The following is a 27,865-nucleotide window of genomic DNA, read 5'->3' as shown; positions in this document are numbered from 1 at the left end:
AGGATATTACAATAAGCAACTTCTCTGGTTCATCTGATTTAACCCAAAGAGTTTCACCATTTTCACATTTCAATTTAATAACCCTTTTCCTACAATTTACTACAGCATCATAGAGTGTCAACCAGTCCATACCCAAAATGACATCAAACTCATTGAATGGCAAGAATATTAAATCGTCCAGAAAATAGTAACCTCTAACTATCAAGGGACATTTCTTGCATATTTTATCGACTATCTCATGCTTACCTAGAGGGTTTGACACCTTAATCATAAACTCCGTAGACTCAATAGGTATGTTCTTGTTAGACATCAATTTCATGTACACATACGAATGAGTGGAGCCAGGATCAATTAAAGCAATAATAGTTTTATCACAGAGAGAAAATATATCGGTGATCACATCGGAAGAAGATGCATCTTCATGTGCGCATACGGCGTAGGTTCTAGCCGGAGCTCTAGCTTCTAATCTCACTGTGGTGTCTCTTGTTACATTCTTGTTGCTAACCCCGCTTCCGACATTCTTCTGAGGTATTCCTTTAGAATTGGTGCCACTTGGCCTTGCACCTTGAAATTTTTCTTTCTCGTTCATCTCAAGACAATTCTTGATAAAATGTTCTTGAGAACCATATCGAAAACAAGATCCATCGTTCATTCTACACTTTCCAAATTGATTTCTACCACAATGTTGGCACTCTAGTCGAGAAGACCTAATGTTACCCACACTAGCCACTGATGTAGCCCGAGATTTAGAATCTGAATCTTGCTTCTTATGATTTCTATACGAGTGTCCAGCTGACACATGAGAATGGGAGTAAACGTCCCTAGATTTCTTAGACTGAGATGGAAATGACTTGCTTGAATGTCTCTTCCTTGCATCTCTAGTCTCCGCCTCATTTTTCATCTTCTCCTTAATCAGTTCTTTGGCCTTACAAGCCCGATTAACGAGCACCACAAAATCCTTCAATTCAAGGCTACCCACTGACAATCGGATATCCTCATTAAGTCCATCTTCAAACCTTCGATAGATCTTAGCCTCGGAGGACACACACTCCTGAGCATACTCACTAAGTCAGACGAACTCCCTTTCATATTCAGTAACCGTCATGCAGCCATGCTTCAAGTCAAGAAATTCCTTACGCTTTTGATCCATGAATCTCTCACTAATATATTTCTTCTGGATATCCTCATGGAAGAATTCTCATGTGACCCTCTCAGGAGGTACCACTAAAACTAATATTTTCCACCAGTGGTATGCCGAGTCCTCCAACAAGGATATAGCGCACTTTAAGTATTCTTCGGGAGTACAAGATAATTCATCGAATACCCTGATGGTAATCTCAAGCTAGAACTCTGTCATTTCAGGATCATCATCCTTATTTGCATAAAACTCCTCAGCTCTATGCTTTCGGATCTTGTCTACTGGGGGTTTATTCAGTCTCACAAAATCCATACCCTGCGGTGCTACAGGGACAAGTTGAGGGATAGGTAGAGGTGGAGGGGGTTGAGCATTTGGGTTTACTCGGACGAACTCCGTGTACCATTTACTCATCATGTGGCAAAAGGCTTCCCGAGCCCCTTGTCCCCCTCCCTGGCTAATCATGGAAGGTCAATTATTAGATGACACCACCCCTTCAGTAGGAGCCGATGCATTACCTTATACATCGTCCGCCATAGTTCAATTGGGATCCATTACTATAAGAAAACATGATAAAAAAATCAGGAGCCATCACACTATCACAATTTATTTATGGCATATATAGCTAAACTCGTACACACGCTAGGTTAGTCTGAGAACAGACTAAACCATAGCTCTAATACCACTAAATGTAACACCCTGCACCCGAGTCCTACGCTGGGACAAGATACGAGGTGTTACCACACTTAAACACGTTCATTCCAACTTTTTCAAATCATCAAGACTTGATAAATTTTAAAACTTTATATAAACTCCCTAACATTTTCCTACGAGGCCTTAAACGTCCATTGGAAACCATTCGAGATCGGCTCGGGTCCTTAACCAACTTTAGAAAAATAACCCTTGAAACAGAGCACATGCTCGTATGGTTATTAATACATGGTCGTGTTAATGGCCCATGTGACATACACAGCCTAAGCATCAAGAGACACGGTCGTGTCCCATGTCAGTGTGAATTAAATTCTAAATTTGAACCTACAGGGGTTTTCACATGGCTTAAAACACGCTCGTGTCCCTCACACGGGCATGACACGCTCGTGTCCTAGCCCATATCCAAAAACCTTGACATTTTGTTTCTAACGTCAGCATCCTATAAGGGGTACACGGCCAAGGCACACGCCCGTGGCCATAGGTCGTGTCCTCTACACGGTTGAGACACACGGCCGTGTCTCTGGCCGTGTGTTTACTACCATGCATACTGACTTGAAACTTTGACATACAGGGGACACACAGCCGGACAACACGCCTATGGGGCTGGCCGTGTGTCACGGCCTAGACACACGTCCGTGTGTCTACCCATGTGGACAATATAAGGCTATTTACAAAGCCTATACCACCCTGAAACACAATTTAATACCAATCAACATATCAAAATATAACTTAATATGATTTATCAACCAATAACCATAACTAATACCTATATACATTTCATAAGTTCAACCATGCCAACAATTTCACATTCGTAAAACACTATCTTGCATTTATATAATGGCTTACAATATTAGTCAATTTCATGGCCTTATACAAAATGAGTCAAATGCTAAAACAAGCCAACACCTTTGGCCTCAAAACAATGTAACACAAAAATAAAATCAAAAGTTCCTATACATCCCATAATCAAAATGATAAAACTAGCTATACCAAGTGCTTTAAGGATAGTGTGGCTGGCTTCCCTGACGTAGGCGATGATCCTTGAACTACTTTGGTGGCACTATGAGAAAATGGAAAGGAAATAAGGTAAGCATGGGAGCTTAGTAAGTACATATATGTAAATAAGTGTAACTAGAAATACATTCATCAAACTGTGGTTTATCATACTTAAATGATATATCATTTTAATCTCACTATCTTACTCTTCACTTATTCTATGCATACTTACTACATCTCATATCATACTAAGGTTTTCATTCGGGAGTTTAGTATACATACCTACAATTACCTGTAAAATAACTCAAATTCATTCTCTCTATTGACATACCTCACTGGAAGTATCGCCAATCCATTCATCGAGTTACCTATTGAACACTAGGAAATACCAATGAATACTCGGATAGTTTACTCTTAAGTACCATACAAGTAACCAAAGCTACCTCGAATTGTAATACTTCTTTATTTGAGCTACTCACGGGCCTTTTTACTAAGTCATTACCCAGACGCTATAGCTCTATTATGTAATGCCCGCTCCTTGGGCTGCTCACGAATATACACAGAAAGTCAGTACTTGGACCCACATTACATATTTCGCTTATCTCATGAACTTAGACTCAACTCATGAGTTCAGACCACTCAATTTCTCATGACTTACCTTTTTATATCCTATACTATTTTGAGGTTCAATGGGATCTCGTATCTAACCTGACGTTGTTGCACTTGTTCATAATGTAGGTTACTTTTACCTCGCATTATTTATACTTTTATGACATCGAGTAAAATTTATGATACATGGTAAAAATAAAACATTTAAAAGTAAGCTACAATGACACATTTACATATGTACTTACCTCGGTACAAAATGATAAGAAGGAGCTTAATCCTCGTAAACTTTGTTCTTACCCTGATCAAGACTTGAATCACGCTTCTCTGGATCTATATTGATAAAATTCATTCATTTCGTCAGCATATAAATCTAGATACTCAAAAATTTATAATTGGGCAAAATGACCATTTTTCCCCTAGGCTTTCACAAAATGACCATTTTACCCCTAGGCTCGAAATTCGATTTTAATCACATTTTCTCACTAATAAAGCCTAGCCGAATACTTTTTTATACTAGAATCAGTCCACAATTTTCATTATTTCATACATTTATCACCTATTTTACAACTTATGCAAAATGGTCCTTACTTAGGGTTTCCATGGCAAAACCCTAGACTTTCAACCATTTTGCAAAATAATCCCCCAACTAGAAAGCTCATGCTACAAGGGTCTTAAAAGTACAAAAATATTTAAGAAAAGTCATCAAGATCACTTACTTGCAAAGATTTAAAGTTGCTGAGATTTTGAAGGTCAAAAACCCCTCTAATGGCTAAAAATTTCAGTGGTAGGAGAAGAGAATGAAAAGATGAAGTCATTTTGTTTTATTTTATTCACTTAAGTCACCAAACCACCTAGACTTCTAAAATTTTCCTAATTGTCCTTTAAATACCTCTACATTAAGATTCATGGAAAATTAACACCCTTAGCTATCAAAATGGGACTTTTGCAATTGATGCGATTTAGTCTTTTTTCGTAATTAAGTATGCAGTCGCTAAAATAATTTCACCAAAATTTCCATGCACTCATAAAATCATGCTATAACATATATAATAATATTAAAAATATTTTCTCTGACCTCGATTGAGTGGTTCTGAAACCACTGTTCCAACTAGGCCCAATATTGGGCTATTACAATGGCATTCTTGTTCCGTTTACTTATTTTCTTTTGCACATTTTATACATCATCATTTTCTAATTTTTCCACTGCATCCTTATTATTATTTTTCTTTAGCATTAATCAAACTTAATTATAATAACTTGACCAAAATATACCTATCTAATCTCTGTAGAGACGATCTCACTCATCACTTTATTACTTGTTCGACGTGTATACTTGCACGACTTGCATATCCATTGTGCTACCAATGAAGGGTAAGTTGAGTCTTAAGTATGTAAGACCATATGAAGTTGTTGAGAGGATTGGACCGGTAGCTTATAAACTTAAGTTATCGCTGGAACTTGAGTGAATTCATGATGTTTTCCATGTGTCTATGCTTCGAAAGTATCATTCAAATCCTTCGCATATTTTCCAGTAGAGGAGATCGAGGTTCGACCTGGTCTTACTTATAAAAATGAATCAATTGCGATTCGAGCTCATAAAGAGAAGATTTTGTGTAACAAGAGGGTTTTGTTGGTTAAAGTTTTGGGGCACAACAACAAAACTAAAAAGGCTACTTGGGAAGCTAAAGAGGCGATGAGATAGCAATATCCTTATGTGTTTAGTTCAGGTAATTTCGAGGATGAAATTCTTTTTAGAGGGGGAAAATTGTAACACCTCAAAATTGGGCTTTGAAGTTTCAAAGGTATTTTAAGAATTTTAGCTTATATGTGCTTAAAATTTATAAGGTTGGTAATCAATAATGTTTTTGACAATGGCTGTTAGGAAATTAAGTCAATTTTAGAAAATTAGTTTTAAATACCTTTAATTTAAAAATAAGATTGCTTTGTAAAAGAGTCAAAACTGAGAGTTTTTATGAAGCAATTTAACCAAAATTTTAAAATCCCCATTGTTGTTCTTATTGTCCCTTCCATTCTCCCAACCCTCCCAATTGATTTTTACTTTCGAATCCTAATCTCTCTTGATTTCCAACATCCTTTGAACCTTAAATCTCAATTGGAACCAAGAAAAACACCCAAAAACCTCAGTAATTTCATCATCTTCTTCAAGAGTGGGTTTTCTTGGATTTGCGTCAAAGCTTGTTTTTCTTTCATATAAGGTAATCATTCATCCTTATAATAGTTTTAAATGATATCTAGTGTCTTAAACTGAATTTTTAGCCATTGAAATGCAAGTTTTAAGTAAAAACTGAAAAGTTGGTTGTTAATGGTGAATTTCGGGATTGTGGATTAAAATGTGGTTTCAAACTATTTTCAACTTTTTTTAACATGATTAGATGTCTACTAAAGCTAATTTTAAGTTTCGTTAAAGATTTCTTGAGTTTTAATGGATTTTTGTCATAATGGCCAAAACTTGTCAAAAAATGTCGATACCTTGAAATGTGTAGTTTTGTGTAGTTTAAAGGTTAAGAATTAGTCGTAGATGAATATGTAGATGAAAGGAATTGTTTCATGCAAAAAAATTAAGTGTAGGCCGAGATATATGAATTTAAAGTTTTTTATGTTGAAGGTTTCGGTTAAAAGAGAACGTAGCTTAAATTATTATTTTTTACTGTTTAAGGTGAGTTAATGACTGATTGTTGATTGTATGTTTGTGTGGTTGTCTTGTTGAAGTTTCGGATTCAATAGGACCTTTAACGAGTAGAGACAAAGACAAAGAAAAGCTTGTTTGAGCTTTTGTTTTTTCAGCGAAAGCATATATTTTGGTGAGTGTTTTAAAATTGATACTCGTAGATGATTCATTGTGTAATTGGGAATTTAGAGGAAGCCTAAACCCCTACTCTAAATTCTGAGAGTTAGTGTTCTCATTCTTATGATTAAATGTGATATATGTGTGCTTGTGCAATTGTAAAAATATGAACATATATAAGATGATATGATATGTGCTATAAGCTTGTGATGACTGTTGTGAAAGAGAATATGTGGGTATGTTATTCATACCATGTGACATTAAATATGTGAGTATGTTTTCATGCCATGTGGCAGTGATTATAATGTGTTAACGATGTGAACATACAGTAAATATATGATAATAATGTGGATATTTTGGCCTTGTGACCTTATGAGTCCATTAGATATAGTTGGCATGCCATAGGATTGTGAGTACTCACCTTTGTGATGTGATTTTGGGGTGTTGAGGCCCAAGGATAGTTTCGGAGAGATAAGGGAATGTGAGCTAAGCTCTATTCACTGAGATATGTGTGTTTGGTGTGTTGGAGAATGCTAGCTATATGCTTCACTTATAGGACATGTTCAACTTTATAAGTTATTTTGGTGGGTTGGAGATCTGTGTATCCGATGTGTGGTGATAGAGTTCACATTGTGTTTCATAACCTCAAGAGTCAAACTATCATATAATGTGACTGAATGTGATTAAATATGGTTTATATGTGCTATGATATATGCTTAAATAATTATGTGGTTAATGAGATAAATGCGTAATAGCATAAATGGAAGATGATTAAACGTGAATATGTGATATGTCCGCTTAGTCGATGCCTAATGACTTGTTTGCATAGTGGTTGTTCTGAGCATTCACTTAGCTTGTTAGGCTCACCCACTCCTTTTTAACCATTGTAGATAAGTAGTGTCAGTGTGAGCGGTATGGTCTCGTGGGTTGATCCAAGGCAGAAACTTTAGTCGCTATTAGTAGGTGTTCTATTAATTATTTGTGTTTTGCGAATAAAAGGCAATATGGTAGATTCTATGTTGGTTTTGCTATGATTTTTGGTTGTTTGCATGCCTATTGTGCTTAGGAACTTTGTGGAATTTAAATATGATGTTTAGGACATTTGTTGAGAAATTTTGATATTTAATTTATAATTCAATTGATGCAACCCTTAACCAATTGATCCAGGGACCCACAACCAAAACAGACTCCTAGGTTCTTCCTGTAGTCACCGCCATGATTTTTACCATAGTAATCACATTCACTTTTTACCATTCTGGAAGTTGAAAATGTTGGTCCTTAGGTTTCTTAAAACTGAATAGAGGTAGAGGACTTGACCTAACTCTCTTTATTCTTTCTCTTTTGAAGCTCTTGCTTCTATATCTGATAATTGATTCCATCATGTGGGCCTTAACTGCTATTTCTACCAGAGTATTGTATTTTGAAGCTGGCACTGAGGCATGGATTTCATCTCTGAACCCCCATTCAAATTTATCACACATTTATTTTTTTGTCTGAAACATGTTTTTAGTGTAACGACTGAGCTTAAGGAATTCATGCTCATACTCCATAACAAACATTCTACCTTGTTTCAGATACAAAAAGTATTTCTTTATCTACTCAACAAACATTTGATTGACATATCTTTCTCTAAAATTTTCTAGAAAGAAATCCCAGTCAATCATTTGCTCCAGAGTAACATTAACCAAGGTTTCCCACTATTGGTAAGCTTCTCCCTCCAACAACAATACAACACATCAGAAACTATCTTCAAGGGTGCATTTCAGCTCTTAAATAATCCTGTAAAACCAAGTTAACCACTGCTCAGCCACAATAGGGTCATCTCCCTTATCATCAAAGAACTCATTGGCTCCTCTTTTTTAAATCTCTCTGATAGGATCAACATCAAGTTGAGTTGGACAAACCTCTTTAGGTTGTGGTTGATGAGGTTGTTATAATTGTTGTAGCTGAGGTTCATGGTTGTTTCTCATAAACTGATTGAACAATTGAGTCATCATCGCAAAAAACACATTTCTAAATGCATTCTTTGTATTACAGATGTTGTTGGCAGTACTAACTTGTTCTTGGGTAGGCAGGCGACTTTCCATTTCCTCATCAGTAGCTTCTCTAGAACTATCAAACATTTTCTCATCTTACTACTAAAGAAGATTTATCTTAGTACAAAGCATTAAGGACTAAGCCAGAGATGTACTATGCATGATAGGGGTGTGACACTACCTTTGGTTTTTTCAAGAATCGACTAAACCTTAACTCTAATACCAAACTTGTAACACTCCAAACCCGATCCTTGGTGAGGATCCAAGAATGTTGTGTCACTACTTTAAAACCATTATCTTTAAAGTTATTTCTGGTGCAAACTAATTAAACTATAGTGTAAGTTGTTATGAAATATAAACCATTTTTCGTACAAGACTACATATGGTAGTACATTTTAAAAAAAAACATAAATATTTCACTGTAATTTCATTAAAATCATACTTTCATGAACATAAAATTAAATACAAGACCCATTCTTCAAAATTAAACATCTTAACTTCACCCCCCATTTCATGAATAATATAGAACACTAGAAATTTCACAACAATAACTATTTTCTGGCGTAGTCCTCAGAAATTCCTTTACCTCAACAATAAGCCTAAGAAGGAAAGGTAACTAAGTAAGTTCAAAGAACTTAGTGAGTTCCAGAAGAAGGCATTAAAAAATTTATTAATTAATTCAAAGAAATTCTTTCAAACTCGAACACAGTTTCTCAGTTCACCAGTTAGCGAGTACCTATCACAGATAGACTATACGCCAATCTACTATTCCTTTGGCGTATACACTACGCCCATACAAAAAAATATTCATCATGTTAGCTACGTATCCAGGTCTATAGTCAAAGTCATATCGTGCATTTCATTTATATTCCTTTATCATGATATGCCAATCTTGTTTGCAACATATTGTTGCCCTACTGCCACATGACCATTTTCACGTATCATGATCTATCAGTTTAATGTTTATTCCACCAAAGGCAATGCCATGAATTTATTTCCATTTTTTAGTTCATATTGCCCTTGCCAAAAGTAGAGGGTAGTGGCTTAGACATGAATAATAGTTCTTACGCTTTAACACAGAAAAAAAAAAACTAGACTAACAACTTCGAACAACCATCATTCATATACAGACATTTCATCTTTATAGAGTACGAATACTTACTTTAAGCAAAATATAAATAAAGATAGTACACACATGGAGTAAGAAGGGACTCTCCAAAAGTGTAGCAAGTCTAAACAGTAGGGCCTTTGCACATATCAAGGGAACCTTCAAGAATGTCTTGAGCTATAATATAAATGGTTAAACTTATCAGATGGTTATGCCATAAATTAAACATGCTTGCAAGAAGCATTTTCATAAAACCCAGAACCTGAAAGTTTCCTTCCTTGCAAACTACTTTGACAGTAATGGATGCAGTGTTAAAAATAACATAAATAACCAAGGAAATAACCTAAAGTTCATAGATAGTTACCAGGGTGCTAAAACGAACGAAAGAGTTGGTTGAATACAACAAACCCAACTTCAAGCAAGTTTTTGGTCTTAAGTTTTAAAGAGAGCGAGAGGAGAGAAAAATCTGGAATGGATGCAAAGAAGACATAAAGCTTGTCCAATAAGTCACTACTAACTTTATACAACTAAGCATGAAAGCAAGGTTTAGTGGAAAAGTCAAATTATCCCACTAACCCTCCCTCGACACTCGTGACTAAGTACCCTCATCAAAATTTTATTCTTATCAACTACAGTAACTTAGTTCCATTCTAACCAATCCTCATTAGACTAACTAAATTGTACCACCAAAGTAATAAATAATTCTATTAGTTAAGAACTTAACTTAAACGCCTAAACAACTGAGGTGGCATATACTCCACAGGAGAGATTGCCAAACCTCCGAGCTCGCCAAACACAATATTAGTCAGTTGGGGCATTCACAAAGTCTTATACTTAGTCAAAAATAATACTTTACTCATTCAAAATTTACTTTAAATACCATATCTCAATAAATAGTAATCGGAAACTAGGAGTTCATCTAGTGGACTGTTACAAATTCAAGTTGCATTCACTCACAATCAATCAACATTTCAGTAAGAAGTTCAAGAGAAACAGGAATAGCTGAAGCCACTACTTTAACTGAGTCATATTCAAGTGGAAGCCCTGCAAGAATTATACTTACTTGTTCCTGATCAGACACAAATCTCACTGTTGCAGACAAGCCTCACACATATTCTTTATCTTGAACAAGTATTCTTTTATGGTCATCTGCCCTTTTTTCTGATAATATAGCATATGCCTTAGACTTGAGGTCTTAATACTAGATTGAGTAGCAAATTGTTTCTCAATAGTGGAGCATACCTCAAAACTAGTGCTAGCAGAAGTCAGATAGACTAGTATTGTAACAGCCCAATTTATGGCCTAGTCGGAATAGTGGTCTCGGGACCACAAATCCAAAGTTGGAGAAATTATTTTATTATTATTTTGGAGTCATAGCATGTTTATATTAGTACATGAAAAATTTGGTGAGTTAATTTTGACATTTGTGAGCCCGATTATGAAAAAGGACTAAATCGCAAAAAGTGTAAAAGTTCTAAATTGATAGCTAAAAGTGTTAAATAGCTAGAGAACCTAAATTTTGGGCCTTTAAAGGGAAATTAGACCCCTATAAATAGGGTGGCCGGCCATAGGAGACATGTGTGGTCAAAAATATTTTAATATTTGGTGGGATAAGGTGACCAATTTTGACTAAAATAGAAAATAGAAAAAGGAAATGATATCACGCTATTTCCCATTTATTTTTAGCTGAAAATATCAGCCATTGTTAGGGTTTTAAGCTTAAAAAATTTGCATCAACTTGAAGCACTCACAAGTAAGTGATCCTAATGGCTTTTCTAAAATATTTTTATACTTTTGAGACCCTTGAAGCATGAGTTTTCAAATAAGGGTGCTATCTTGCAAAATGATCAAGAGTTTAGGGTTTTGACATGAAAGAATTTGTGTTGTTTTTTGAGTTTTTATGGAAGAAAATGAGTCTTGGTCATCTTATAAACAACTTTTGTGAAAGGTGTTAGCTTGAAAACACCTAAAGGGACTATTTTGCATAAGCTGTAAAATAAGTGATAAGTGTGTGAAATAGTGGGAATTTTAGGTTGCTATAAGAGTAAAAACAGTTCAGCTAAGCTTAATAGGCGAAGAAATTCGATAAAAATCGATTTTTGGGCATAGGGGTAAAATGGTCATTTTGCCAAAGTCTAGGGGCAAAATGGTCATTTTACCAAAAATGTGAATTTTCAATTGCCTAATTGAAATTAGTGACTAAACGAGTGCATTTTTCTAATATAGATCAAGAATTGTCAAATCTGAACTAAGACCGGGGGAAAGCCAAGTAAATCGACTAAACCGTATAGTCGCTACATTTTGAAATCCAAGATAAGTTGTATGTAAATAATAATACTACATTGCTACTATCCATATTTAAATTGTCATTGAATATATATGGCATGAATTTCTTGATTTCGAGATTGAGAATGTGTAATGATCATTGAGATAGTAGAATTCCCGTTGGGACCTTAGGAAGTAAACCGAATATTCATGTTGTAATATCCTGAATTAGGGCCTAATCAGAATAGTGGTTTTGTGACCACAAATCCGACATAGAAATAATTATTTTATAATTATTTTGAGGTTTATGATATGATTGCATGATTGTGTGAAAATTTCGAAACGAAATTCTATGCATAAAGTGCTTAAGTTGAGATTAGGGACTAAATTGAATAATTTGCAAAACTTGTATTCTAGAAGTTTTTAGTATGAAATTTCTTTGGAATATTAATGAGGAGGTCTTAAATAGCAATTTGACCAATTTTTAAAATTTTGGACAAAAATGGGCTTGTACATGAAAATTTTCAAAGAAAGGTATTAAGGGTATTTTAGTCATTTTGTAATTAAAATTAATTAAAAGGGAAATTAAGGCCAAAATGTGTTCATCTTCATCGAGCCTTGACCGAACCTTACCTCTCTCCATAGCTAGGGTTTCTTCAACTTTCAAGCTTCATAGTAAGTGATTTCAAGCCCCGTTTTTAATGATTTTTATGTTTTTGGAATCCCGATAACTCGATTTAGCTTATGTTAGCAATAAGTCAACCTAGGGTTCATATTTGGAAAAATACCCATAGGTTAAATTTGTGTATTTTGGTGTTTTATGATAGAATATGAGGTTTTAAATTATGTTAGACAACTTGTGCTACTCGGTTTTAAGTGAAAATGAGTAAAAGGGCTTAATCGGTAAAAATACCTAATATTCATAAGTACATGTTAGAGTGTGAATTTGATGTTTCCATAGAAGGGGAAAATGATCAGCATGTCATAAAACATAATAAAATAGGATGAGGTTTAATTTACGAGCCTTGGGGAAAAAGTGTAAATATGTGAAAGTTTAGGGGCAAAATGGTAATTTTTCCAAAGTTCGTACTAGGGGTTGTTTTGATGAATGTATGTATTAAATAAATTAATTTGGTATTATAGATCAAGAGAAAAAGATTCAAGTCGTGATAGAGGGAAAAACAAAGTTTACGAGGAATAGGCTCGATTGCTAATATTTTGTATCGAGGTAAGTTCATGTGTAAATAAGGTAACATAATTTTTATTTTAAGTGATTTAATGTTATTTATATGATATGATACTTATTATTATGAAATATTATGCTTTGTGAATTCTTATTTGGTAATATGCAAATTGTGTGAACAACTTGATAAGTATGAGATGTTAGCAATTATTTGTTTCTATTTTTAGAAGAAGACGATTAAAAATGTGTAATTGAGAAGAATCCCGTTTGAACCTTGGGAATAGATTAGGGTACAAGTGACATGTCACTAGGATGGTTGAGTTTCGAACTCGTTGAATTGAGTCCGAGTTCGTGAGATGTAACTAGACATCCGAGCTCGTTGAGTTGAGTCCGAGTTCACTTATGGATGCGAAAGCTCAAGCTCGTTGAGTTGAGTCCGAGTTCGTTTACGGGCGGGTTACATGGTAGCTTGGCTACATAGATTTCAAAAGCTATTGAGCTTGTTAGTTATGAGTAGAGCACTTAAGTGCACACTATCCGCGTATCCGAAATTATATTCCGATGTGTTCAACGGGAGAATCCTAAGAGAATATGGAGAATCCTTAAAAATGAAAGTGATTCGATGATGAATGTGTTGAAGAAGTGAAAATGGACAGGTATGAGTTTAATTCTTGGTTGAGAACTTGGTGAGACAAAATTGTGGTAAGATAGTAAGTATTCTTATGTTATGTGTGTCTTAATGATGTTTATGTTGGATTGCATGATCATGTTACTTATTATTTGCATGTGAAATTACTAAGCATTTATGTTTACTCCCTCCTTTTCATTCATTGTAGTTTTGACAAGCCGGCTTGAGAATCGGGATAGGTCGAAGGCTTGTTCACACTATCCGAGGACCTAAATTGGTAAAATGGCTTGTATATTTTGAGTGTGACATGTATAGCACTATACACACTTTGTGTAAATGATCTTATGATATGGTTATGGTTTGGTAAGAAAAGGGTTTGTAAATGATTAGCCATTGGAATGGCCAATCTAAATCATATTTGATGTCATGTATGTTTAAAATGCTATTTAGTCCATGAAAATCTATAGTAAAGTAAAATTTGCTATAAAATAGAATATTGTTGTAGCAATGATGTGAATTTGAAAAATCAATAAAAATAGTAGAAATGAAATAAAATGATGAATAAGTTATGGAATCGAAGCTTGATGAGTCTATTTTCATATGAAGGAAACGAAATAGGTAAATGAGTTATATTTTATAAGATATTTAAATTTTTGTGAAACAGGACTAGAACGATTTCTGAATCCCCTGTTCTGATTTTAGAAATTCACTAAAGATAGTACAAAAATAATTAGAAGTCATGCTTTATATGTACAATTTCCTTATTGAGTCTAATTTTAATAGAAACAAATGGAATAGTATTTTGAGTTTTGTATAAAGATAAAATTAGTTCATAGTGAACAGGGGTCAAAGCTGTCGAATGCTGAAACAGGGTAAAATTTAACTAATAAACTGTACTAATTGGCCTGACAAAAAATTATATAAAAAAATTAGTAGATAGATATATGAGTCTAGTTTCAGGAAAAATTTACGGATCTTAGTTTCGAGTTTCGGTACTCGAGATATGAATTTTTAAGCGACTGTGACGCAGTTAGCCAGCTTGTCTGAAAATTTTAAAAATAAATTGTTTGAGCTGTTTAATTAATGAATTAAGTTCGTTAACACCTCGTGCTCGACTCTAGCAACAGTCTGGGTCATTTGTGTGAGCTAGTGTAAGACATGTCAGGGACATGCATCGACCACATTATGAGAGCCAGTGTAAGACCATGTCTGGGACATGGCATCGGCATTGAGACGAGTGCTAGTGTAACACATGTCTGGGACATGCATCAGCTTCGGGACATAAGCCAGTATAAGACATGTCTGGGACATGCATCAGTTACGAGATGTGTCAGTGTAAGACCATGTCTGGGACATGGCATCGGCACTTTACCCATGATGAGGCCTAGGGAATATCCGGTAGTGTTCCGAATGGTTTAAAGGCGAGAGTTATAAATTTAAGTTAATGAGAAAAGTATAACCTTATTGTGAGTATTACAGGTACCTAAGTGATACATATGTATAAAATGTGAACTCATTGTATATGCTATGTGATTTGTATGAAGTAAAGAGTAAGTCATGCTTGTGCCCACTTTGGTATCATAAGTTGTTGGTAAATTGTAAACTTATTGTTGTATATTTATTTATATGCAACTTACTAAGTTTTGTGCTTACTCCTTTTCCTTTCTATTTCTTTCAATGCCGCCTAACTAGCTCAAGGATCACCGGAAGTCAGAGATATCAATCACACTATCAGCTGAAATATTCGGTATAGTTGGATTTATATTTTTAAATATGGCATGTATAGGATTAGAACTTATTATTTTGAGTCTTGGAGATTTGGCCAAATGTGTTGGCTTGGGATAGATCCCACATTTAGTATTAAGCCATGAATAATGGCTAATATTTATTTTAAGTTTATAAAAGTTGCATCTAAATGGTTGAATAAATGTCTATTATGGTTGATTTGATTTTGGAAATTATGCTTGTTTTGGTATTGGCTGGTATTTGCATGAAAATAAGTATGCAAGGGTGGCAATGAGGTTTGGTAAATAGCCTTATATTGCCCACACGGTTAGACACACGGGTGTGTGTGACACACGGTTAGCCCTATGGGCATATGGTTTGGCCGTGTGACCCCTGCACGTAAAAATTTCAAGTCAATATGCATGATAATAAACACACGGGCAGAGACATGGCTGTGTGTCTCAACCGTAGAGGACAAGGCCTAGTACACGGGCATGTGCCTTGGCCATGTGACAATTTAGGAATGCTGACGTCAGAAACAGAATACCCAGGTTTTTGTACACAAGTTAAGACACGGGCATGTCGTGGCCGTGTGAGGGACAGGGGACATTGACACAGACATGTGTCTGGTCATGTGAAAACCCCTATAGGTGTGAATTAGAACTTAATTCCACACAGGTGTGGGACACGGGCGTGTCCCAGGGTGCTCAGGCCGTGTGAGCCACAGCACGACCATGTCGAAATGGTCACACGGGCGTGTTACCCTTCCATACGGGCATGTGCCCTATTTTAAGGCAAATTTCTTAAGATTGGTTTAAGGACCCGGAATGGTTCCGAATAGTTTTTAATGGTCGATTTGGGGCTCATAGGCCCATAATAAGAAGTTTAAAGTAGAAATTGAAAAAGTTTTAATTTGGACCAAGTCTCGGTGACTTGAGACTATTAATATGCATGAGATAAAGTTAGGTAATGCCTCGTACTCCGACCCGACGTGGGTTATGGGTATAGGGTGTTATAGGTATGTCATCACATAAAGTGGACAACAACCAAGATGCTAACAACTAAAAAAATGAGCAAATAATTCTATACGTTAAATTTAAGAGCAAAGCGATCCTCCTGTCACGTGTACCTCATGCTGACATGACATTTTACCATGCCAACAAATATTTTTAAAAAAATTAAAAAATCTAAAAATATATATTAAAAACAATATGAAAAATAAAAACAAACAAATAATTGAGGTTGAATTGAGCATGTGATTCATTGCCGAGTATTTTCTTAAATAATTATACAAAATTATTTAAAATATTAAAAGTTATAAGAAATAAAAAAAATATTAATTTCATCTTAGTCATTATATATAAGTTCAATTTGTAAGTTAAAAAGCAAATTAGCATTTATTTCTAATAAGGTAAAAAGAAAACCGAAAAAGGAAAGGATAGGTAACAGACTTTATTTTATCATGCCAGGAAAAAGAACTAATCCCGAGATTGTGAACTTCTGCATGCGAAATGCAATTCGCATATACTAATAATAAATGGGATATCTTCAACATTTTATTCAGCAGCCTACCTATAGCATAAAGCAAAGCAGCTTGTAATTATTAACACCAACTCCAAAATGACTCCAATGAGCACGGTCGATCAGCGACGCCTTAAACATCAATCGGTGCAGCAGCGGAACATGAGGAGCGCTTCCATCGGCTTGCCGCAGTCAACGCAAACGACCGTATCCTTGATGCTTCCAATTTCAGCAACACTAATCCCCGGAAGCGTCAGGCGGTTGCAATGATGCTCCGTGCGAAGACTTCGAAAGTGATCATTCAGTGCCGGAATAAAACCTTTCTCCGCTGCCGCCGCTTCCCACGCCGTATATTCTTCCAGGCTTTTCAAAAAGGTCTCCGCCTTAGCCCTTGCCATTTCATCGGCTCCCCTACTTATCACGGCCCACCCTTGATCGCTTCCATCGAAGCCGAGCATGGTCAAAATCTCCTGCATGATTAGGTCATTTCGTACTGTCACGCCGTGTTGAGCTCTGGAGTGCCACATGCTTTCAAGTCGCACCCAGAAGAACCATATGAGCGAAATGTCTGACAGTGTATGGCTGAGATTTTCTAACTCGATGTTGGTCATGTTTCTTCGAACTCTCTCCCTAGGGTTGCTTTTTCCCACGTAAAGCATCTCCAATTCGATATTGGCAGTTTTCGCAACGGCTTTTGCAGTTGTTGTGAATTTCCGGATCCAATTCATATCTTCTCCACCATACAAGCAAATGAATTTCCTATCCGTTAACTGCAACAATAGCAAATGTAATGGCTTACAAGGGTTAAAACTAGCATTTTTCTATTTATTTAAACCAAATTCGAAAAGGGTTTTAAGGACTTGCCCAATTGATTATGGAGGGGTCAATGGAATCTGCCAAGAGTTCTATCCTCCATGTTTCTTCCTTCCAAAGAGCTTCTTCCCTGAGCTTACTGAAAGGGAAAGCCATGCTTCCCCAAATAAACATCATAGGCATCGCATTAGGGTTCGCAACTCTTCCTTGAGGGTCCAACACCACTAGCAAAGGCTTCTTGTTGAAACCCCACACCTCCTTGATGTACCTCATCACCGCTGGTTGAATCATGGAAGGGTGACCGACCGAGTACCATGGCATCATTGCTTGTAGAGACTCGAATTGCTTCCTCTTTGTGTCATCAAATGTAGTGGATCTGTCAACGATTGGGATCCAAATCACTTCGTACTGACTCTCGATCCTCGTTGGCTGCACTCGTGATTCATTATAGATCTGTTCAAGAATAATAAGCTCTTTTTCCGAGATCTCAAGGTCTGAAATCAGTAATAGCACACTCCTCCTCCTCAGCAATTCAATGCTAACCTGTATTGTTACCAGTGGTCAAAAACATATGTTTACAACAATTTAAGTGTAGTCCTTATCCTTCGTATGGTTATGGTTCTAATAGTCCAATTAATTCATGTTAATGGTGGCTGGGAATTTGAATTTCAGTATTGGAAGGAAGTTTCAAAAGTTAATCTCAAAGATAAAAACATGAAAATATATATAAAAATTATTTAAAAATAGTAAAATTTAAATTTGAAATAAAATTTTCATGTTCAACTCTTATCACCTGTGGGATCTCTTTTAGATTTATTCTAAATATTTAAGTGATGTTTAAATTTATTTTAATCTAAGTTCGGATTAATTTTTATTTTCAGTCCAGTAATTGATTCAAATTATAGTTTACTCGAATATTATCCATGGCTACTGTATCTCGGAAAATCAAAAGAAGGCTAAAGATGGGAAGGTTAAAGCATACTCTTTGCTTAGTAGTTCCATCCCAAAGTGGGGGCTGGTCATCCTTAGCGTAAATCAGAGCTTTGAGGATCTTCATATTATCAATATGGATTGCATCAAAGAGGCGCACCAACGTTTCAAATGCCTCAATATCCTTTCTCTCATCTGCATTTAATTAACCGATTTTCGTCAATACCGATTTATGGTTCAAGATCGCATTAGTTAGGACGTGATCCATATACTTTGATGTGAAAAGTAATCTTGCAACAGCGACGCGAAAGGACGATGGACTTACTAATGCGTTGACGACAACGATTGAGTTTCTCCACAAGATCGTTGTATATGCTATTGATGTTATGCGTCAAACTTGACAACTCCCAAGCATCTGTTGTCGATGATAAGAACCTGAGGGAAACATCAAACGTAATATCAGAGAATTATCAGATATAAGAAACACTGTTCTCCGTTACTCCTAATACTTAGAGAATACAATGACATACTCGTGGCCCATATTAATGAGACCCATAATTTGTGATGAGCATATCACTGTACTTCGGATGGTCCAATAAACAGCTGAAGGAATATCAGCATTGGCGGATGACAATTCGGGGTCTTCGGGCCTAATGTACTTAGATGGAAGCCCCTTGAATTCCACAGTGCACTTGGCTACCACCACCATCGCATTGATGAGGTTGGCAAGTATGTCAAATTTGGGTTTCAAAAGGTCAGCTCGTGTAAGAATTTCCGGCAACTGTTTGAGGAGTGCAACGTCTTTGGCAAGTGGATTAGTGGCGTAAAGCTGAACCACCAGCAAGAATTCACCATAAGTCATCGCAAATGCTGCCAAGGCTAGCACAATCTTTGCATCCCACGAGTAGCCTTTAACTATCTGAGCCACTGCTAGAGTTGTTGAATGTGCATCTTCACCAATAGACAACCGGTAGGTTATCTGCCATCATTACAAAATATCACAATAGCCTTTTAAACTGGGTTTCTTTGAAGTAGTAGAGAAGATGAGAATAGTACTCTAACCTCGCAGGAAATTCTATTTATGGTGGCTGATAAGACGTCCATCATCTGTTCAAGGCTGGAATAATGGAGAGCCCTTTCATCTGATTCCGACGCATCCACTTGCATGATTGCTCCCTATTCAAACATGAAATTAATCATATTATATATGCATATAGAAGGTAATAATGAAGGCCTTAACCTGAACTATGGTTACCGGAGCAGCAGGGGTTGCTCGTTCAAAGATGTCTTCAACAATGTCAAGAACAGGTTTCATGTTAATTTCAACACCTGCAGGCTCATGGGTGGCCTCAATTAACTTCCCCATTGCTTTGCCACCTGAGGTCGATAACATATGTGGGTTGCTCCTCCCATAGAACGCAGATGACAACTCCATTGTGTTAAAGAGGTGGATTGTTTACTGAAGGTTTTTGTTGGATTATATTTGACTAACTCATAGTCATAAGCAATTTATATAGTTCATTTGGAGAAGGAACTTCTTCCTTGCTTCCAATGGGGTTTAAGTTATGAAGTGCTAGCAGAGGATTAGAATTTTGAATAATTGCTTCCAAATATATTGTCCCCCCAAGATATAACAGACTAAAGATTCCGGAGATTCCTAGACTGGGAGTTTTGGCAACTTCAAACTTACGTTCATTGTTGAATGTTAATGCGATAACAAAATGTCTTGGTTTAGTTATGGTGATTCCCTTGGTTAACTTTTCTTTTCTTTTTAATTTCAGTTTATTCCCATACAAGATTTTTATCGGAATGTTGAGATGCATGTAGCTAAAGTGATATACTTTTTCTTTTTTTACTGTTAGAGATATGGAATCGAAAAGTGTATCAAACAATACGAGCATGTTTAAATTTGTGTTGGTGCGGCACATAATATAAAATGCTTTAAGAAACAAGACTATGGGTAAAATAGATTAAGGGCAAATATCCTACACCAGGAAAAAATATCTCCAAATTAGAAAAGAACAAAGGAATCGAGCTAACTTGATGGGCTTATCTTCCTCTCCAATGTAACAGTTACTGTTTTAGGAGGCTTGCGTCTTTGAAGCGAAAAGCTAAGATGCTTAGACTTCAAAGCGCAAAATTTTCTTCATTGAACAATATGTATATATAGTTGCAAAAATTTCACCCCGGCTTTACTCTTGTAGCTGATATTTAAAAATCTAAAGAGCAATTATTGTGTATCTTGCCCTTTCGCTCTCTCTCCTGCTATACCCTTAGTAATAACGATTTCACTACTACTAGATCCCAATGATAAGTGTGATGCCACCTAAAATTTCTATTTTCAAATCAATTTTATAATTAAATAAATTTAAATAAAAATATACCCTTTTTTAATTAAAAATATACTTTTGATTTATGAAAAAAAATTAGATTCATGATTATACAGTCAAGTTAAAGACACTTAGCGGTTGTAAAGTCAATTGACTAAAAAAATGTACCAAGTTAATTTATATAAAAATTTAAATTCTATATGATATTACGATAAAATTGATCTCAAAATAGATAACATTAAAGGTCCTTTGGATAAGCGGTATATTTACTTACGGTTAATGTAAAAACAGCGGTGGCTGTGAGATTGAATATTGTAATGATATTGTAACATGAGACAAAAAAAAAAAACTAAATGCACTGCACTGGAAGTAAACCTCCATCCAAAGGGATATCAAGACAAACAAAGCATACTCAACAAAAGGGGATTTTCTTTAATGACTATTATTCCAAGAAGCTTATTTGCCACTAATATATCTTTCCACAAGGTAGAAGGAAAAACATTTGACATAAGCTTATTTGCCACTAATATATCTTTCCACAAGGTAGAAGGAAAAACATTTAACATACTTTTGGGTACTATTGTTTGTGAAAACATATAATAAATGCTTTCGGTTAGAATATTATTATGGAATATTATATTGTTATAGGATATTATTTGTTAGGAATATCTAAATATATTGTATATCTTTTAGGCATATATTTAGGAATATATTTATGAATATATTATATATCCTTCCTATTCCTGCGTGACTACTGCAGTATAAATATTATGTATACTCAGATTGAAAGGGATTACTCTATTATTGTCATTTTATCAAGAGCTTATGTTCCCCTTTTATTTAATTTTTCTTCTCCAAATCGTTTTCTTATTATCTTTTGTTTTGCCTAGCGGAGCGGCAATGTCAGCCTCTTACCGGCAATTGCCCGCCTTTTAAGACAAATTTTTTCATCATTCTCAATGCCTGGCAATGATTCTATTTATCCACTGCCACCTAAGATTGAACCTGTTAGCTCAGAAAGATCAACTCGAGATCGACGATAGGGAGGTTGAATCGGCCTTTGAGAAGTTGTGGTGGAAGCAACAAAAATTGTGCAACAAAGAACATAAGGATTTATAGTGGTTTGGCCCCGATTGCCTACTCTACTACCTTAGCTTTCAACAATTAAGGATTTTCCCAAATTTACTAATTTGGCAACATTTGAAGATAAGGTTTAACCTTACAATCTCTCTTAAGAGTTATACCCCCAAATCTTAAGTACAACTCCCTTAAGGTTTCTACCCAAACCTTAAAATAAACCCTCTCTCAAAAGAGATACAAATAAGAAAACAAAGAAAACAATCCTCACAAGATCAGGATATTTTCCAATTAAGCACAAATACAAAGAAGAACACTTGAGCTAAATGAATACAATGAAAGCTCACAAGTGTCTACAAGAAAATGTATGAAAGAATTAAGTTCTAGGTCTTTTTTTTATCTTTAAGCTTTCCACATTGGTCTTCTTGCTGCTAGACCTTTGGAAGATGGTATTTATACCCTCTAATTGATTTCCAACTGTTGTGGTTGTTGTGGAAGTAAATATAGCCGGTGGGGATGAAATACTAGGTATTACACTTGCGGCAACGAGTATCCATACCTACTAAAAAGGTATTAATACTTTTTTAATTAATGTAGATTTCAGTGACTATTGGAGCAGAGATATCGATACTTTAGGAAATATAACAATACCTTAAGTAAAGTTTCGATACCAAAAATACCTACTAGGGTTTGAAAGAAACATAATGTCAATTTGGTATCAATTATCAGAGGGGTATCGATATCTTGTAAAATATCGATACTTTTTTGTCCTGAAGCAATTCTAACTTGCTTGAAAATGGTTAAAACATATTTGAAAATGTTTGACTCAATTGAAACTATTTCAACTTGATTTTATCAAATTGCTCAACTTTGCTTTTATTCAAAAACACTTTAATTTGTTATATCAAAACATATTTTCCAATAAGGCTTAGTTTAATAGAACCTAACTCTTTGGTTTTCTAGGGTTTTCAAGATTGACCTGATGATTTTATTACTCCTATTTGATTAAAGCTCGACAATTTTGATGATTGGGATTATGCTATTTGCATCGCCCTATCTTCGCAGCTTTTGAATGCATTAGATGATGAGTTGTTGTTATGGATTATCCACGGATTGTTGAAGAAGTGGTAGTTCTAAGAAGCGTAAGTGATACAATAAGGAACCACTGTGTGCCTCAGATTACCCTTTGATTTGGTCATATGTTTTTGTTGATTTCCTGTCCCATTTGAGTAAAAGGGTTGTGGTGATAGATATGTTTTCTCAGTCTTTCGCTGAGGCTGAGTATAAGTATATGGCTTTTGCCACTTGTGAGCTCAAGTGGCTAGAGGCCTTGCTATTAAGCTTAGGTGTTCATCATCCTAAAGCTATTTTTTTGTGATTGTCAATCTATGTTGCATATTGCAATTGAAGTTTATTATCAATTTGTTAGGAATGCAATCCATGATAGGTTGATTGCACATTCTTATGTTCCAACCTTTGTTCAATTAGCTGACATTTTTACAAAAGCGCTTGGTAAACTGCAACTTGAATACATTTTCAGCAAGTTGGGCATTTATGATCTGCATGCTCCAACTTGAAGGAGGTGTTAGGATATTATTATGAGATATTATCTTTTAGGAATATCTAAAGATATTGTATATTTTTTAGGCATATATTTAGGAATATATTATACATATTTCCATATATTTAGGATTTTCCTATTCCTGCGTGACTAATGCAGTATAAATATTATGTATACTCTTGAGGTCTATAAAAAAGATTGAAAAAGACCAAATGAGTTGAATTTAGCTTCAAAAACTTTTTAACAGATACAATATTAAGATTCAAAATTATAAATTATCTTCCAAATTATAAAAACAATATAAGATGGGCATATTTGTAAAAGGACCTTATCCACTCACAATTACAATTTTTCCCAAATAAAAATCGTAGAAGTGGATTTGAAATTTTTACTAAGACTATAGAATTTGCTAGAGTACAGTGTTAAAGATGTTTTGTTTTGTTTTTGTTGCTATCTTTTTAGTTTTATGATAAGAAAAGTTACTTTTCACAATAGTCGATAGATAATATAATTAAATAGTTTCAACACGAGATAGTGTATAAATAGTTTTGAAAAAGATATAAGTTATTGAAATTTATTTGATATAGCTTTTATTTTTCTTAAGAATAATAAACATTTTCTTTTAGTTATTATTTAAATAGTTTTGTAATAGTTTAAAATATAACATATTATTAATTTGTTTATCGGTATTAATGTTTCGCATTAATTTATATAAATTTTTGATGTTTTAATATTTTAAAGTTTGATGTTGAAAAGGATTAACATCCTCACAATGCATGCATCAAAAACAATACTCTTTAAGCACTTGTCATCCTTAATTTTTAAAAATATTTAAAATATTTAAAATAATTCACTTGATAAAGAATATTTTAATTAAGATTAACATGAGAATTTTTTGTGTTGAACTTTAACTTGACACTTTCAATCTTTTAAGAAATAACTTGATTTACTTAGAGATATTCGTCTAATCTCCTAAGCTTGAGATAAAGAATTCTTTGTTTAAAGAAATTTCTTAGCGTTTAAGTGGAAATCCAAGATTCATCTTTGCTTGGAATATAGCTTACTTTTTTTTTCTTATAAAAAGTCGTTTAGAAATAAATATTCTTAATGTTTAAATGGTATCGTTTTAACCTTTCAATATAAAAACTTTCTTTTTTCTTTTTTCTTTTCATTCTCACTCATCTCTCTATCCTTAAACACAAAAAAATATCATAACCCAGAATTTGGCACTAAGTTACCCTACCATCCATTGCACATAGTCGGCAATTAATTGATAGTAATTTGCATAGTTAAACTTGTTTCAATATCTTCTTTCTAAAATTGGGGTACTTTAAAAAAGCACCTTCTCAAATTTACAACCAAAAGTTTCCGCCTAATCTTTTTTTTGCTCTTTCAAACCTGTCCCAAGATGGACATATAAATCTTATCATAACATTCTCGTGTTCCTAACAACTCCACCGTTTAGATTTAAGAAAAGAGGACCTCACCCCTTAAAATCTCCAAAATCCAATAAATTTGGATTTTGTTATTCTTTTTACCATTGTTCTTATGTGTTGCTTGTTTGGTATGATCCTAGTAAAAAAAATTAGTGTTTTAACATTGTTATGATACTCACTATTACCAATCCGCTACCTGATTGGATTTTAATTCGTACTCTACACAGTTCGTACTTTGAGTTTACGTGGCACTTTGGGTTTGTATGTAAGACGCTTGCACCCTTCTATGAGACTGCACAATATGGGTTTGGACCATTATATAGGTGAACTCATATCGTATAGGCAATGTAAACATATACATAAACAAATAAACATGGATGAGCACATCATTTGATTAAGTTTCATATACATGTATCATCCATTTCAATTCATAATATACCTTGTATCTACATTTCAATGTAATTCTCAGGTGTCCCTATAATAGTTCATATCGAATTCTTACCATTTCGTATCAGAATAATGTCGTTGAACCATTTAGAATACTATCGGATACCCGAGATAGCTCACACATAGTGTGCTAAATCATATAACTATAATCCGTCAAATCCTGTACATGTATGCTCACATGAGCTGTGGATCAAAACGTAGATACACGATGCTGCTTGTGAGCTATGGAGTATCCGCAACACATGTTAGACCTCAGCCATAGGTAGGACGTTCAGGACCAACAGCCGAATCATGTAAACCTTAATGACATGTCATTTGTATCCTATGAATTCCTAAGGTTCAAACGGGGCCCAGTAGTCGTCGTGCATCGTTGGATATGCAACCGGTATATACAAAAAGTAACTAACAACACAAGTATATTTTATTCAAAAGCATATATACACAATTCAACTACACGAACTTACCTCGACAAGTAAATATAGATATGGAAGCGACTAATCGAGACTTTATCTTTGCCCCGATCTAAAGTCGTACAAGGTCTTTCTTAATCTATACGGATAAATTTAACTCAATTCAATATGTATTTTATTCAATTTAACCCAAAATCATATTTTGGAAAAATTACCATTTGCCCCTATACTTTTAATTTCTTTTCAATTTAGTCCCTAGCTCATAAAAATGGACATTTATGAAATTTCACCACAACCCACTATAGTTGAATATCAATTAGGTCCCTAGCAAGCCCTATATTTCATTTATTTCACAAATTCACTATGTAAAATTTTCTATTTTTTAATTTAATCCTTATTTGACAATTTTATCAAAAATCACTTAACAAAAGTTGTTTATATAACAACAACTATCCATTTTCTTCCATAACTCATCAAAACTCATGCATATTCATTAATGGAAAAATCCTAATAGTTTAACGGTTTCACAAATTAGCCCCTGAGCTAGCTAGATTAACCTATAACGATCTTGAAAACATAAAAATCATAAAAAAAAACAAGACAAAAATCACTTACAATGCAAGGTAATTAGGTTTGCTGAAACTTCAAGCTTCCATGGCTTCCATTCTCACTTAATTTCAGTTGTAAGTGATGAAAATAAAGACGATGGCTTATTTTATTTTATTAGTTTTATTTTTATTTTACAAATTACTTAAATAACCTTTAAAAACATTACTAATTACTTATATCAAGCCATGCACATCCACTATCAACATAAATGGTCTAATTATCATGTAAGGACTCAAACTTTAAATTTCTATAACTACTTAATACTTTTAGCTACTAGAACTCAACTTTTGCACTTTACGCAATTTAGTTTTTTTATCAAATTGATCATGTAAACAATAAAATTTGTTAACGAAATTTTTATACGGTACTAAAATCATGATGTAGGCAATAAAATAATAATAAAATAAATATTTCAAACATCAGATTAGTGGTCCCGAAACCACTGTTCCGGTTTCACTGAAAATAGGCTATTATATAGAGGACCTATAAGTTCGTTGAAGTAGAAGAAATTAATAAAGCGGCTCACAATACTTTCTAGAGGAATGACATATAGTTTAGTGGTCGACAGGGGGTCCGCAATCATTAGGGTCCTCCTTCTCAAAGTCTACGTGTACAAGGAGGGGGACAACAAAGGAGTTATTCATAGAAAGAATTGTCGAGGGCATTTCAAAGACTCCAAGCTGAGGACAGAAGAAGGTACATATTAGAGTTTGCCCAAGATCAATCATTAGATGATTGTAATCACATACTCCTTTTACCTTGTTTAACAAAATAAGGCATTGTCATTATTATTTCAGTTTCTTTTTCTGTGTATATAAATAAACTGAATTGTAATAAAGTCCTAAGAAAATATGATTATTCTTAAAAGGTCTTTAGTTAAGTATTATTGTGGGCTTGAACAACAATCATTGCATTGAGACTAATGTGTAGTTGATTGATGACAAAGACTTGTCATTGACATAAGAATGTCAAAATCAATACATGAGTATGTGTTAGAGAACAACATATTGGACTGACCCGCTATGAGTATGTTTCTTGGATTATTATGTAATCGTCACAATATTACTCATAGTGGTAACTATTTATATGATCCTCAAACTTGAGATCATCATTGTCCCAACATCAAGAGTCATATATTTTGGTACAACCAAAATGTCTACCGTAATAGGTTGTACTATAAAGATTGATCTTGGATATACCACAATCCATGTAGTGGGATATGGTTGATCAAGATAAGATTTATCCCTCCCACATGATGGAAGCAATATCTTAGGCCTCTTGATGGAGTGTTACTAGAAATGTATGGTCATGCTAAAATAAGTTGATTTAATATATCACACTTATTTGTTTATTGTAGTCTGCTCAAAAAATCAAGAAATCTGAGAATGGACTATACAAGTGTGACTATTCCATGACTTGTGTCAAATCTAGATATTAAGGATAAAATGATATAATACATGAAAAGATTATCACAGAACGGTTATGTCGAATCATGATTTCTTCTAACTTGGGTGCCAACGATGCATCGC

At 34.6% G+C, this 27,865-nt stretch overlaps 1 protein-coding gene across 1 annotated transcript; it reads right to left on the bottom strand.

Annotated features, from left to right (window-relative positions):
* Positions 1-16,517: 16,517 nt before the first annotated feature.
* LOC108464931 (protein SIEVE ELEMENT OCCLUSION B-like) lies at positions 16,518-19,979 on the bottom strand. Its single transcript, XM_017765215.2, has 7 exons — positions 19,722-19,979; positions 19,529-19,642; positions 18,997-19,445; positions 18,792-18,901; positions 18,519-18,661; positions 17,588-18,079; positions 16,518-17,493 (listed from the first exon to the last, which is right to left on the bottom strand). The coding sequence occupies exons 1-7, from the start codon at positions 19,899-19,901 to the stop codon at positions 16,864-16,866; spliced, it is 2,118 nt and encodes a 705-aa protein (XP_017620704.1). The 5' UTR covers positions 19,902-19,979; the 3' UTR covers positions 16,518-16,863.
* Between the last annotated feature and the right edge of the window lie 7,886 nt (positions 19,980-27,865).

The sequence above is a fragment of the Gossypium arboreum genome, chromosome 3, assembly GCF_025698485.1.
Source record: "Gossypium arboreum isolate Shixiya-1 chromosome 3, ASM2569848v2, whole genome shotgun sequence".
NCBI lineage: Eukaryota > Viridiplantae > Streptophyta > Magnoliopsida > Malvales > Malvaceae > Gossypium > Gossypium arboreum.
Note: the sequence above shows the minus strand (reverse complement) of the source record. Positions and strands in the feature narration are given on the sequence as shown.